Source organism: Chenopodium album, chromosome 25, assembly GCF_948465745.1.
Source record: "Chenopodium album chromosome 25, dcCheAlbu1.1, whole genome shotgun sequence".
Taxonomy (NCBI): Eukaryota; Viridiplantae; Streptophyta; class Magnoliopsida; order Caryophyllales; family Amaranthaceae; genus Chenopodium; species Chenopodium album.
This window is the reverse complement of record NC_137858.1, coordinates 9,979,489-9,993,572: the sequence shown is the minus strand read 5'-3', so window position 1 is coordinate 9,993,572 and position 14,084 is coordinate 9,979,489. Positions and strand designations below refer to the sequence as shown.

General features: G+C 34.7%; 2 protein-coding genes across 2 annotated transcripts; one reads left to right on the top strand and one right to left on the bottom strand.

Moving 5' to 3' along the window:
• Window positions 1-1,173: 1,173 nt before the first annotated feature.
• Window positions 1,174-3,159, top strand: LOC145614605 (14-3-3-like protein 16R). The gene is made up of 4 exons (XM_081669668.1): window positions 1,174-1,764; window positions 2,310-2,432; window positions 2,602-2,718; window positions 2,817-3,159. Exons 1-4 carry the CDS (start codon window positions 1,282-1,284, stop codon window positions 2,877-2,879), a joined length of 786 nt encoding a protein of 261 aa, XP_081525794.1. The 5' UTR covers window positions 1,174-1,281; the 3' UTR covers window positions 2,880-3,159.
• A 9,185-nt stretch (window positions 3,160-12,344) lies between these two features.
• LOC145615030 (VQ motif-containing protein 9-like) lies at window positions 12,345-13,627 on the bottom strand. The gene has a single exon (XM_081670111.1). The coding sequence runs from the start codon at window positions 13,469-13,471 to the stop codon at window positions 12,614-12,616; it is 858 nt and encodes a 285-aa protein (XP_081526237.1). The 5' UTR covers window positions 13,472-13,627; the 3' UTR covers window positions 12,345-12,613.
• Between the last annotated feature and the right edge of the window lie 457 nt (window positions 13,628-14,084).

Genomic DNA, 14,084 nt, shown 5'->3' with positions numbered 1-14,084 from the left:
GACCATACTAAAACATTTTTGAATTATAATTTGAATTTCGATAATCCTTATTGACCATTATCAAAACTTATTTTTTTTAAATTATCTTATCTATATAAACGTTATGATTTTATGAGACCTAAAACAAGTGAAAATTAGGTGAAAAATACCGGGATTTTAGCTTAGCGTTGATGTATATTTTTCAAATATTTGATCTTAAAAACTTTTAGATATGAATTTTTAAATAATAAAATATGCAGATAGGTACCGCTTTCGTTAAATACCAAAAAATTGAAATAAGTGAATAGAACATAGCCTAAAACGGCTTTCGTTAAATACCAAAAAATTGGGGCATGTTCAAAACATCACATTAGAACACAATTATAAGGCGAAGATAACATGACTTTATCCTCACATGGTCACCCATTTACAATCACTATATAAATAAAAACATTCTGTAATTTTTTTTGAACTAGAAATGACTGACTCTTTAAAATCATAGTCTTTTGTTTACTTTCAACATTACTTTTCGTTGTATGTTTCTATATCCCGTGCATTAACACAATACACGATTACATTTTGGTTTTCTACGTAATAATAAAACCAGTCTGTCATGCAGCCATAAAGTCGTAAACAAGAGAGCGAGGGATAGCTCAAGTGATTAGAGGTTTCCTTCCCGATTTTAGGAGATCATATGATCAATTTTCATCTCGTCCTTGTGACTCTGTAGACACCAAGAAATGACGTTGAAAAAAGTTGAAATCAAGAACGAGCCCAATGAATCAATGATGGTAGCTATCAACAACCCACAAATTCATTCTACCTACCATAGTTAACAAGAAGATTGATCCAAACCACAACAACCACAAACCAAAGACAAGCCCAGCCCACTTTACACCAACTTTCTAAACCTCATTATCACACATCTTACTTCCCACAGCCCAAACATTCAAAGTCAAAAAACATGATCGCCGTACACCACGCTGTCAATCCAATCCTAAAAAATAAACATTAAAATTAATTACACATCACTAATTCACTATTCAACAACTGATCCCCTCTTCTCACCGTCCGATCAAAATCCAACGGTCCTCATTCATCCCCCACAAAAGTTGCTCCCCCCACACAATCATTACCAATTTACAGCTTGGCACCAATCAAATACACCCAACACCCCCCTTTCTCTCTCTTCCCCCTTTCAATTCAAAACACAAACCTAAAAAAAAAACTCAAGGATCCCCAAATTCAACCTTCACTTTCTCTCTCTAAAAATTCCTCAAGCTTTCTCTCTCTAAACCAACAATGGCGGTCTCAGCAAGGGAAGAGAGCGTTTACATGGCGAAACTCGCGGAACAAGCCGAGCGTTACGAGGAGATGGTGGAGTTCATGGAGAAGGTTGTTTCAGCGGCGTCGGAAGGCGAGGAACTCACCGTTGAGGAACGAAACCTTCTCTCTGTTGCTTACAAAAATGTCATCGGAGCTCGACGTGCTTCATGGCGGATCATCTCTTCGATTGAGCAGAAGGAGGAGAGTCGTGGTAATGAAGACCATGTCTCTGTTATTCGTGATTACAGATCTCGCATTGAGAAGGAGTTGTCTGATATTTGTGACGGTATTTTGAAGCTTCTGGATACTAAGCTTATTCCTGCTGCTGGTAATGGTGATTCTAAGGTGTTTTATTTGAAGATGAAGGGAGATTATCATAGGTATTTGGCCGAGTTTAAGACTGGTGCTGAGAGGAAAGAAGCCGCTGAGAGTACTCTCACCGCCTACAAGGCTGCTCAGGTATAATTATTTCATTTTTTTGATGATTTTTTTCGTTTTATTTGGTAGATCTGTTAATTAGGGTTTGGATTTGGTTTTTGTTTGTGATTTTTGCGTTTATATGATATGATATGTGCATTTTTCTGGAATTATTTAGGTTTTTGAGGAATTGTGTTGAAATTTGATCCGGTTATAAGCCACTTGTCCAATATTATGCATTGAATTTGGATTTTTGTGTTTCAAATTTTGGTAGATTTCAAAAATTGAGATATGCTGTAATTGGAATTTGAATTAGAATATTCCGTAATATACTTTGAATTTCAGTTAGCCTCAAAGTATTGAGGCGATGAATTTGAAGCTTTCATTTGCTACAATTTGCTCAGCGAAGTCTGACTTAACCTTCGGAAATGATTTATTTTGTGTTTATCTTTCTGTAACGCTAATGGTATGAATTTGAGAAGAGCGCGATCAAATTTGTTGGATGATATTCATGTTAAATCTGAACAAATTATATTTTCAGTAGAGTGTAATTCTTATGGTCTTTATGTTTGTGAATTACATTTCAGGATATTGCAAATGCCGAGCTTGCTCCTACTCATCCTATTAGACTTGGATTGGCTCTTAACTTCTCTGTGTTCTACTATGAGATTTTGAACTCTCCTGACAGAGCTTGCAATCTCGCAAAGCAGGTATTTGCTCTTCAAATTGGAAGATACGCAAATTTTTGTGATAAATTATTATATATCGAGATGTGTATGCCATCTTATGTATCTAACAGAAGTTACATAAGAAAATCTCATTAATTGTATTCGAAAAGGTGTATTCCTCATAGCTTTGCTCTTGTTCTTTTTTACTCAGGCATTTGATGAAGCCATAGCTGAGCTAGACACCCTAGGAGAAGATTCATACAAAGATAGCACTTTGATTATGCAACTTCTTCGTGACAACCTTACTTTGTGGACATCGGATATGCAGGTGGAGCATCTTCGCCTCCCAAATTAGCTGCTTTTATGTTTGTTTGCCATGTTTGAAAGAACTAATGTTTGATTTGGCTTTGCTTAATGTTCTTGCAGGACGATGGTGCTGATGAGGTCAAGGAGGCTCCTAAGCAGCCAGAAGGCGGTGAACAACAGTAAGAGTGTCATAAGTTCTTAACGTTGGAATTAGGGTTTAAACCTTCTCCATAGTGGTTTTCAAAAGGAGAAGGGTGCTTGTTTATGATTTTAGGGGTTTTTCTCATTCTGAACAAGTATTGCTTTGATTCAACATTGTCAACTTGGGTGATGTCTATGATTGCCGTTCTTATATATTAATATGGCAAATCTGTCTGCCTCTATTTTCTTGTGTAGTTTGTTTTGAACTGGCTCAATTGCTTTTTAGTGGTTCAAGTGCAATTAATGCAATTCCTTATAGCAATGTAGCTGTGGGTTCCTATCTAATGTTTACTTTAATTTTGAGGTTTGTGGTCCATTAATCTAGCGATACCTTAGGTTATTGCCTTACAAGCTACAACTGCAACTTGTGGTGTTACTTGGCTACTGAGGAAACTTGTGATTAGGTTGTTGGACCTTATGCAGTTACGCAACTTGATTGATTTAAATAGTTAACGGGTACATATTTCTGCTTAATGGTTTGCCTTTACATTTGAATTATGGAAAGCTTTGATGTTTTGTTGCTTGAGCGTGTGGTTTGTTAGTGACATTAAGGTGTTATGTGGATTATGGGGTGTAAACTAGGATTTCACTTAGAGGCAATTTTTGTTATGACAAAACAATTCAGGCACTTTTGTTGAAAAACTTGAACTCCTTTGCACTGTAGTTTCTTGAAATGTAAAATCTCTTGGGTACAGTATTCAATTTATTGGCTACTCCAAATGATCAGAAAAACTATTGCCTATAGTTTTCATTTTTTCAACAATAGGTAGTGTGAACACTATACAGTTTTCGGCGGCTTTGAAAAACAAGGGGTTGTGCTGTTTGTTGAATGTTTTTAATCTATCTATAATTAGCAACACAACAAGAATTAGATAAAATTTTATATACTATGTAGCCTAGGCTGCCTAGCTGTCTTATCATATGAGTCATACTTCGTATAATTATTTTGATTATTATTGCTCGACAATAATGGATGAGAATTGAGAAAGGTGGGATTGCCAGCGGCCTTGCTGATGGTAGTGATGTCTATTTCATAAAGCTATTGACTAAAATCGGTAGACAGTATTACTTAGTACAATTTGATATTCTTATGTCCAGCTCAAATTGGTGTAAGATAATCCTTTTTTATAATTACTTTTCGATTTAATGAATATGACTTGTGATGAAATGGAAGAATGTGGTGCGGGTCCACGGGTCACGGCACTTGGATAATGATATGTTTATCTCTTTCAAGTGGGCAGTCTTAAGTCTACCCTGTGTGAAGGTACTATGTAGTATGACTGGGTCTGTTAGGTCCTAAGACTCCTAACCATGTCGTGTTGATTGAAATTATAGGATGCCTACTTTACATTCGGGTGTATCTTGTTCTTATTACATTCTGACTTAAAATCTTAGAAACGATACTAGATAACTTGATTGCATGATGAGAACTGCCTATAGATTATCACAAGAATCATTATTGATGCATATTGGTTACCTATCCTTTTTGGCCTTTTGGGGTTTTTTCAATGAAAGAATAATGTGACGAGATAGATAGAGGGGAATAGGGGATGGAAAGAGATTTGTAAGCTTAATGCCATAGAGCTGAGTCAGGTGACAACCGACTATTCTATTCGAAGTATTTTCTTTCAATTAAATACTTTGTAAGTGGATTAAAATATTATCATTAAACTAGTAAACTATGATGATGTTATTTTAGTTGGTTTATATGTTCTTCAATGTCAAAGTTCCCTTGAAACCATTATTGATTTCTTTATGCATGCAATAAAGTCTTCAAAAGGAACGTAATTCTACTAGAAATCCACTAAAACGTTGCTGGATGAACATGTTTTTTGTGTGATTGTGTCTGTGTATGACGTTTACAGCGTGAGAGGTAAGAGTTAACCAGCAGCAATACATTCTGGTGGGCAAATGAGACAAGCCAGTACATAGCGCCTGCCCCCTGAACAATTACTCAATAGTCAATACACTTATACAGTTTTAGTTGGTGAGAAATTCACCTCCTTATAATGTTGACTTTACAAGGTCGAATCCTTATACCTGTTGTACTTATGGTTAGGGATGAGGATTCATTATCCTTCTTCCTCACTTCCAAGTACCCGACCTGCAAATTTTTATCCAAGAAAACTATAAGATTATTCTTGAAACTGTTTAAAAAAAAATACTCATACATTTATAGTACTCTGTAACTATCAGATTGTAAAAGTATAAAATGCACTTACAAAAAATAAGTTGCTGATCTTTTATATTTTTTAGTGTAAAGAGTTATGGTTTATATTTCCAAAATTAATTTTAGTTTGGTACTTTGGTATGCTTTAAATTTTCCTAATCTGATTTGATATGATTTGATCATCTAATTTGACTAATCTTTAACGACATCAACGTTAATTGTACATTAATGTATAAGAAAAACATTATAAAGTAGAATCTTATTAGATTCGTCTCAACATGTATTTTTTATTTTTTGATTATGAAATGGAAGATATACAAGGTGGAAAGAACAAATCACCCCCAAGGCTTTGGCATCCTTTATGTTGCCTAACATATGAGAGGATGATTGTTTTTTTTAAATTGGCTAGTTGGATTAACAATTAATAGGTTTTGTTAAAAATTCAAATGGGCCTTTTTTTTACAACCCAGATGGGCCTTTTTTTTTTACAACCCAGATGGGCCCTTTATACTTCTTTTATAGAATTGAGTCGAATGGGGGCAAATTATAAGATGCACCATGGTGCATATAGTTCTATGTGCACCACCAATTAAAATATACTTTCTCTTCTCTTTCCTCCTCTACTTTCCTAATTTCTGATTTTTCCCCCCTTTTATTTTCCGTCTCCTCTATTTTTCTTTCTATTTTATTTTTCATTTTCTTGAATTCGTTCATCATCTTTTAAATTGAATTCCTTCATGTTCTTAATCACCATAGAGTGAATTCCTTTATTACAATAGATTAAATTCAAATTTTGTTTTCTTCAACCTTTAATTTGAAGCTTTGTTAATGGAGTTTATACAATGAAGCAGTGAAGCTAAAAATGGCGTCGTCGTCGAGGAGAAGGTGGTTAAGACAATGGTGTGATTATTTACCGATGAGATTTCATTATCTAAATCACCATGGCTAGGTTTGAGTTTCGGAATATATATGTAGCTTTCATATTCTTTTGATTTTTTAGTGATAATTGTGCATTTTGTTATGAACAGTTCTGTATTTGATTATAATTTATTATTTTGAACATCTTAAGTTAAAAATATGAACGTATGATGCATTTTCTTTAAATACATAACATGCATTTTTGGAATTACGAACATCTTTATTATAATTCTGAACATGCGATACATTACTTATGAACTTATTTTTGTTTTAGATCTATGTATTTTTTATTTTATTAAAAAAATTTGGCATTGTCTATTTTATAGTTTATTAATCTGAACATTTGGCATTCTGAGCAGTGTCTTCAAGTGCAGAAGTTTTTGAAGGGTATTCAGTGGTTTGTGGTTGGGTTCAGAAGTTTTTGTAGGGGGTTCAAAGGTTTTTGAAGGGTGTTCAGTGGTTTGTGATTGAGGTTTAGAAATTTTTGTAGGGGGTTCAGAGGTTTTTGTAGATTGTTCAGTGGTTTATGATTGGGGTTCAAAAGTTTTTAAAGGGTGTTCAGTGGTTTGTGGTTGGGGTTTAGAAGTTTTGTAGGGGGTTCATAGGTTTTTGTGGGGTGTTCAGTGGTTTGTGGTTGGGGTTTAGAAGTTTTTGGGGGTTTAGAGGTTTGTGGTTGGGGTTCAGAAGTTTTGGTAGGGGGTTCAGAGGTTTTTGTAGGATGTTCAGTGGTTTGTGGTTGTGGTTCAGAAGTTTTTGTAGAGGGGTTCAGAGGTTTTTGAAGGGTGTTTAGTGGTTTGTGGTTGTGGGTCAGAAGTTTTTGTAGGGGGTTCACAGGTTTTTGTAGGGTGTTCAGTGGTTTGTGATTGTGGTTCAGAAGTTTTTGTAGGGTGTTCAGAGGTTTTTGTAGGTGTTCAGTGGTTTGTGGTTGTGGTTCAGAATTTTTAATCGGGGGTTCAAAGGTTTTTGTAGGGTATTCAGTGATTTACGGTTGGGGTTCAGAGATTTTTGTAGGGGTTTAGAAGTTTTTTGAAGGGTGTTCAGTGGTTTGTGGTTGGGGTTCAAAAGTTTTGTAGGAGGTTCAAAGGTTTTTGTAGGGTGTTTCAGTGGTCAGTAATTGGGGTTCAAAAGATTTTAACAATTGGTTTATTTTTTTTTATTTTTTTTTTTAAACAATTGATTTTTTCTTAGATACATCATCTAATTTCTACTTTTTTGGTGTTTAGACGTTGAACATTTGACTAATTATTATACATGTACTATGTAAAAAATTTAGGGTTCAAGTTAGTATTCAAATTAACAATATAAAATCAAATTGCGAATTTAAAAAATAAATTACTTACACAACTTCATCCTCTTCAGTAGGAGTAGCTAATTTTGATTTTCTATATATAAAAAAAAATTAATTTTAAAAATCAAAAAGACAATTATATAGTAGAATATATTTTCAATTTTACAATTTGTTGAATTATATTAGCAAATTTAACATAAATGAAGGAAAATCAAAGAAGTTTAAGTGATGTTTATCTTTTTGAAGGTGTTTTCATGTGTTTTTTGTCTTTTGCCATGGTAGATTGCAGTATTTAAAGAGAGAAAAATGGTGAGAGGATAGAGAAAATACAAAAGAATTAATTAAGGAAGGTTTTTAATTTATGAGAGGAGAGAGAGAATTTTTAAAATGAAAAAAAAAATAGATATGACAGTTTTTTTTTTTTTTTTTTGAACTTAAAATAGATACAGTTGGAGAGAGGAGGAACTATTATTCTTAAATAAAAATAATAAAAAAAAATAAAAAAAAAAACCGAACTTTGAGGGCTTCTTTTATTTGGACTTCCTCTATTAGGCACATATTGGGCCAGGTTATAGGTGCACCATGGTGCACATAATACTAATTGGGTGCACCATGGTGCACATAATACTAATTGTGGGTTATAATTGTAATGGACTTTGTATAGTAGTTTATCATTGTCCATTTGTATATGTAAAGTATTTGATATAAGTTACGGATTATATATTTATTGCATTTACGAAGGGTTTTCTAATGTTTCCTCTTTTTCTTACCCTACTATGAAAAAAAAAAAAAAAAAAAAAGCGTATATGTAGTATAAGAAAAAGAGGTAAACTTTACTATAACTCCTCAGAACACCTGAATAATGTTATATTGTCATTCTATTCAAACACATGAATTGTCATACAAAGTGACTTTTAATATCCATGGTTTCCTCAATTCCTCGTTAAGAATTTTGTTCCATTCACCCAAAAATAGGACCACTATCCATTATAATGTTATGCAACATTTTTTTTTTCTTTCCATGCAGTTAGTGTTACAAAGTTAAAAGATTGTTATTCACTAATCAACCATAGGAATAACAAGGATGTTGCTCCGTAATACTCATGGGGAGAGGGTAATAAGCGTCGAACTCAGGACAAAGCCACGGGTTCTGAAGCTTGCTCGGTTTCTCCAACTGAGCTAACCTTTAAGCTCCATTTGTGTGGCACTTAACACCACATGTAAAATGATCTCTTTAATTGTGCATCACTTGTTTAGTAGGTTACGTAACAACTCAAGACATTGCTTGTGCTTTTAACCATTTTCTAATCAAATTGATATCTGATTTTGCTCTTAGTTGAGCCACATAAAAAGTAGGTTCTCATTTCTCCCATCATATCACAGAGTATCACAAATGCAAATAGCATATTAATTAGAAGGTTAATGGACAGATTAAAGCAAGCTTAAATTTCAAAACATCACTTTAACATGGAACAAGTCTTTCAACTTGTGTGCGCTAGTCTTGGAGTGGGCCTCTCATAAAATGTAACACTAGGATAACGACATTTTAAAGCAACATTAACAACACTCACCCACTCATGTGAAAGGAAATACTACAAGCACCCTCTTTATTTTTTATTTATTTATTTATTTATTTTTAGGAAAAGCCGAGCATATATTAATTAGGAGATATCCATTTCCACCAAAGTAATGATATTTTGTAAAAAAGAGTTTAATCTTACATATTCCAAGTTCGAACTCGTATCCCATCTTGCAACAAGATAAGCAACAGTATTACACTCTCTCTTAACATGAGGAAAAAGTCAAACATTAAATCCTTCTCTATTACACCTAATATCAACATAAATACTACAAGTACTATTTCTTATATTAATCCATACGGAGTAACAAAAAAAAGGTGAACGGAAATATTGTGTCAATAACAAAAATAGGCCTAATAGTACTTAATAAAAATAAATTACAATAGCAAGCAAAATATGTTTTCCATAGACCATTGGAATTGGATTGGAATCTAATCTAATCATTTTCTTTTGCATTACATTTGTGAGACAGAATAATTTTGTTCGGATATCAAATTGGATATAATTATCTTATCATGCATGTTAGTAATTCGTGAGGGAGTATCAAATAAAATCTTGTTAAATTTAACCTTTAGAGTAATACTTATACTACACAAATAAATACTTCGTATCATTTAATAGTGTCAAGTAGACTAAACCGGAGTTAGTTTTAAATATAGTTGTAATTTAAGTCCGATAATCAAATACAAGTTAGTTTTGCCGATACTCATATTACAGTAATTTTCCTTCACCATTTCATTTTCTTTTCTTTTGATGGTGGGTATAGTGAGTATTGGCCTATGATGGGTAAGCAAAGTAGAGCGTTATCAAGCTCATTTCCCAAAAGATTGGCCTCCAGAAAGCAAAACAAAGGGGGCCAAAGCAAGGATTCCCACTTCATCAAAAACCATAAAAAACTTCACCAAAAACCATGAAAACCAACACTTTTACAGAGCAAATTGGTATGAGTTAGCTCACAAAGCACCAAAGAAGCACAGTGCCCTGTTAATTTCTTTCCTTTATTTCTTTTCTAATCCCACCTTTTTCCTCTTTACAAAGTGTTCTTTGACTGATTTCCATATCTAGCAATTATAGCATAGACCAAAACAGGAGACTTTTTAGCCAATTATTTTTTCCTCATATATTGCATTATCAAGATCTTTGAAACGTCCAGACTCCAGAGGCTACTACTGTACTCTGTAATAATTAACACTACATCGTCTACATGGGTAGCAACTGGTAACTTCTCCGAACGTCTGCCGTTCCGTTAATGATTGTCTCATATAAACCAAGAAGCTCAAATAACAAATGCTTCCACAAGAGTACAACATGGAGTTTTACATGCAACTCATCCCTTGCAATAATAAGCAAAAAACTTGGAATATAATAACTCCATTTTTTCACACAAATATGACAGTATTACCAAGTCAATCCAATACTATAAAGTATAAACTATTAAGCATGGCACTATCACATAAACAAATATCCGGATCACGTGGGTTGCCATCTAGGATCACGAATGAATACGTGCGAAGGGGAAAAAAATTTAGATGATGGTGAGAAGAAAACTTCAACAAGATACGTTGTATGCAAGAAAGATTACGAGCAACGCCAATCAACCTTCCGATAATTAATTTAAATAACCATACAGCGAAATATGGTAATTAAAAAACAATTTAACACATGGATGAACCTATCAAAACATGTAAGGTAGTGGCATTATACAAGTATATCATCACTGATTGCTGACTTTGTTTCTAGTTACAATTAAGACTGCACATGCCCCAGACATGGCAGAAACCTGTTACCCATGAGTTTTTATTTTTTTACCATAAGCAACCTAACTTAAATCAATAATATAATGCAGTAATGCTATATGACTCTTAGACCTACATGTTCATTGTCTACTGAAACGTGAAACCAAGTCCTTCGCCTAAAGAGAAGGCAAAATTAGGTGAAAATGAGGTCTGAATGAAGGATGTTAAAAGTTGACAACAAAAACAAGAACATGCAATAATTCTAGAAAATGGGTGACATCTAGAATGTAAACTAAACCTAAATATCAAAAGGTCAAAGGATTAGAACATGTCATATGGAGCTTCTAAGTTCAGCAGAATGTAAAGAGGTTGCTCCTTACCACTTACCAGGATGCAACTAAAGATATATAAATATGGACACTAAAGAACCAACAAATCGACATATATATCAGACATGAAACATAGCAGAAGGCAACTTAGGACAGCCAAGGTTAAGTATCTTGTTAACTTCAGCAGTGTCAAGCAACTTCCTACATTACTAAGCACAAAAAACTAGCAACGTAGGCACCCCAAGTGGATAAGAGAGAGCTACACTTTCCCAGCGCAGAAATTTTAAATGTCCCAACAAATTCAGAGTAGCAAGAGAGTTTTTTGCAGCACACACAACACTGGCACTCTTGATGACATATATAATTGAGTAAGGAAGAAAGTAACATCAAATCTCTTGATGACCAAACTAGACCAACTAAACCTCAAATGTGGGCAGATTAACATTAATATCTAACATAAACAGAGGATCTAACACACTGATACATGGTATTACTTTGACAGAAGCTAACTACAGATGTTTGTTTGAGAAGAATGCATCTTGCAGTCATAATTCATGAGTAAACATCATGTTCAATTGTGTTTCATTAGTATACCCTGCATTATAATGAAAGACTACCACCACCTGCTTTGCCTAAAGGTCCCATTATATCAAAGTCAGACAGCCACAGAACCTTACTCTTTGCAGTTTAAACCGGTAAATTGATTGTTGTTTTTATAAAATACCCTCTTAGTATTAATTAAGTAACAAAGCAACCAATTATATGTTGAACTTTCCCACAGAAGAAAAAGGAACAAGAAAATCTAGTTGGATATTTCATTGCCACCCCATAAGCTTGTTGCAAGTAAATACTCAACTAACACTACATCAAAGAAGAGGAGTTCGACGTAGGCAGATTAAGCACCCACAAAACTTCCAAGCATTCACCTCTAAGTAGATCCAGTCAACAGTTCTAAGTGCATAAAATTCAACCATAACGGCCAAACCAGATTTTTCACTAACAAAAACTTCATTTGTTAATTGAATAGCAGGTTAGGGCCTGTAATGTACCGTAATGAATTTTGATCAAGCACATCAAAAGATTAACTTTACACTCAAATTTTCAACACTACCAAAATTTTCAAATGAACCAAGAAACCATTAAGAACAACCACAATGTTTCACCAGATTAATTCTTTGACCAATGACTTAATTCTAAGTCTAACATCATAGAATACAAGAAAGTCTTAGCTAACAACAATTATTGAGGACTACCACCATATAAACACATGCAATTTCAAATATTTCACCCAAGAAAAGACTGCGATTACCAATTACTCCGTACCAAACAAGTATACATATGAGTATATGAATAAACATTCGAACACTAAATTCGTAAATTCATAATCCAAAAAAATTCATCACATTTCACCATAAAAACTACAGTATAGTCAAATTTCCTTTCCATTAACAACTAAATATCAAATTTCTCCTCTTCACTACTCCATTTACATCATCATCATCATCATCCAACATATGCACAATTGCACATCCCTAACTTTAACCAACAAAAACCACAAAACTAAATCCTATCAATTCCTTCATCATACATTTCTGGGAAATGATCACATGAAAAATCTATAAATTTATATATAAATTTTATAATGAAATAAAAAATTTTCCTAGAAAATTTACCTTCAACACCTCACAATTCCCCTCATTTAGGGCTCGGAACTCCAGGAACAGTCGGCGAAATCGGAAACCCTAACGGACTATTTCCCGTCGGAGAAAACATCATATTCGGCGGAACAAAGGGACACGGCGATTTTGGCGACGGCAAAAACCCAAAAGGAGGAAGAGCCGTCGTAAAATCCGTCGACGGCGGAGAAGGAGGTGGCAACATCTGACCCGTCCGATTAAAGGAGGAATCAACGGAGCTATGAAGAAACCGCATGTACGCCGAGATCGGACTCTCGGCTGCCGCGTGGCACGTCGGGAGTGGTGGAAGAGGAGAATGAGGGTTGACGTTGACCCCACAACTCAGCATCGAAGGAGGTCGAGGACTAAGCTGCGCTAATGGCGGCGGTCGGATTCTCTGGAGCCGTGAAGAAGCCGGCTTCGGCGCGTGAATCGGCGGCGGCGGCGCCGGAGTTGCGGCGTGAGCTGGTGAGCCGGTGAGTTTTTGAACAACGTCGCGGAAATCGCTTTTGTTGATGTTGTAAACTGGGGGTTGTTGTTGTTGTGGTGGGTGAACTGGGGGTGGTAGCGGTGGTTCATTGGGTGGTTTTCGGAAACTTGAGGAATTGGAATTGGAACCAGAACCGGCTAGGTTTGATGGTGGGAGGTTTTGGGAAGTGGGTTTAGAGATCTTGTGTGATAGTTTGTTCAGATGTCTTAGAAATTGATCTCTGTTGTTGTTGATGTTGTTGTTGTTGGGGTTGTTTCCGGCGGTTTCTGCGGCGGTGTTGACAACGGTGGAATCGGAAGAGAAATGAGAGGGATTGTTGTTGTTGTTGTAATTATTGTTAATGTTGTTGTTATTATTGTGATTGTGATTATGGTTAGTGTTATCCATTGAAGAAGGAATAGAATGACTGAAGAGAAAAGAAAACGGGTATGAAAATGGAAGGATGTGTGAGGTTTAAAAGTGTGTTAGAGAGAGGAAGAAGAGAGAGGAAGAGGCAAGAGTTGTTATCATTTGCAGAAGATTTTGGGCATTGAGAGGTCGGTGGCGTAGGGACAGCAGATGAGATGAGAGGAGAGCGTTCTTATAGCCAAACGATTAGTCTTTGGCGTCTTTGTCTATACTTTATACACTACCACTTACTTACTAACAATACTCCTAATCCTAATCCTAATCCTAATTGTCTATTACGCAATACGACGCACTTTGTACTCTGTATTAGTATGAGGTTATTCAATGTATTAGGTTATTCAATGTATGTTAATTTAAATTTGAATTCGCTTTTCATATCGTGTTACTTTTCGATTTCGGGATTGAATGTTAATTTAAATTTGAATTCGCTTTTCATAATGCAAAAAAGAGGAATGAGAGTTTGTAAAAAAAAAAAAAAAAAAACTACTCCGTAATTTAACACAAATAAATAAAAAAGGAAAATCGTAAAAACTACTCGGTAATACTTTGGTTTCTCTCATTCCTCTTTTTTGCATTATGAGTCATTTAATGT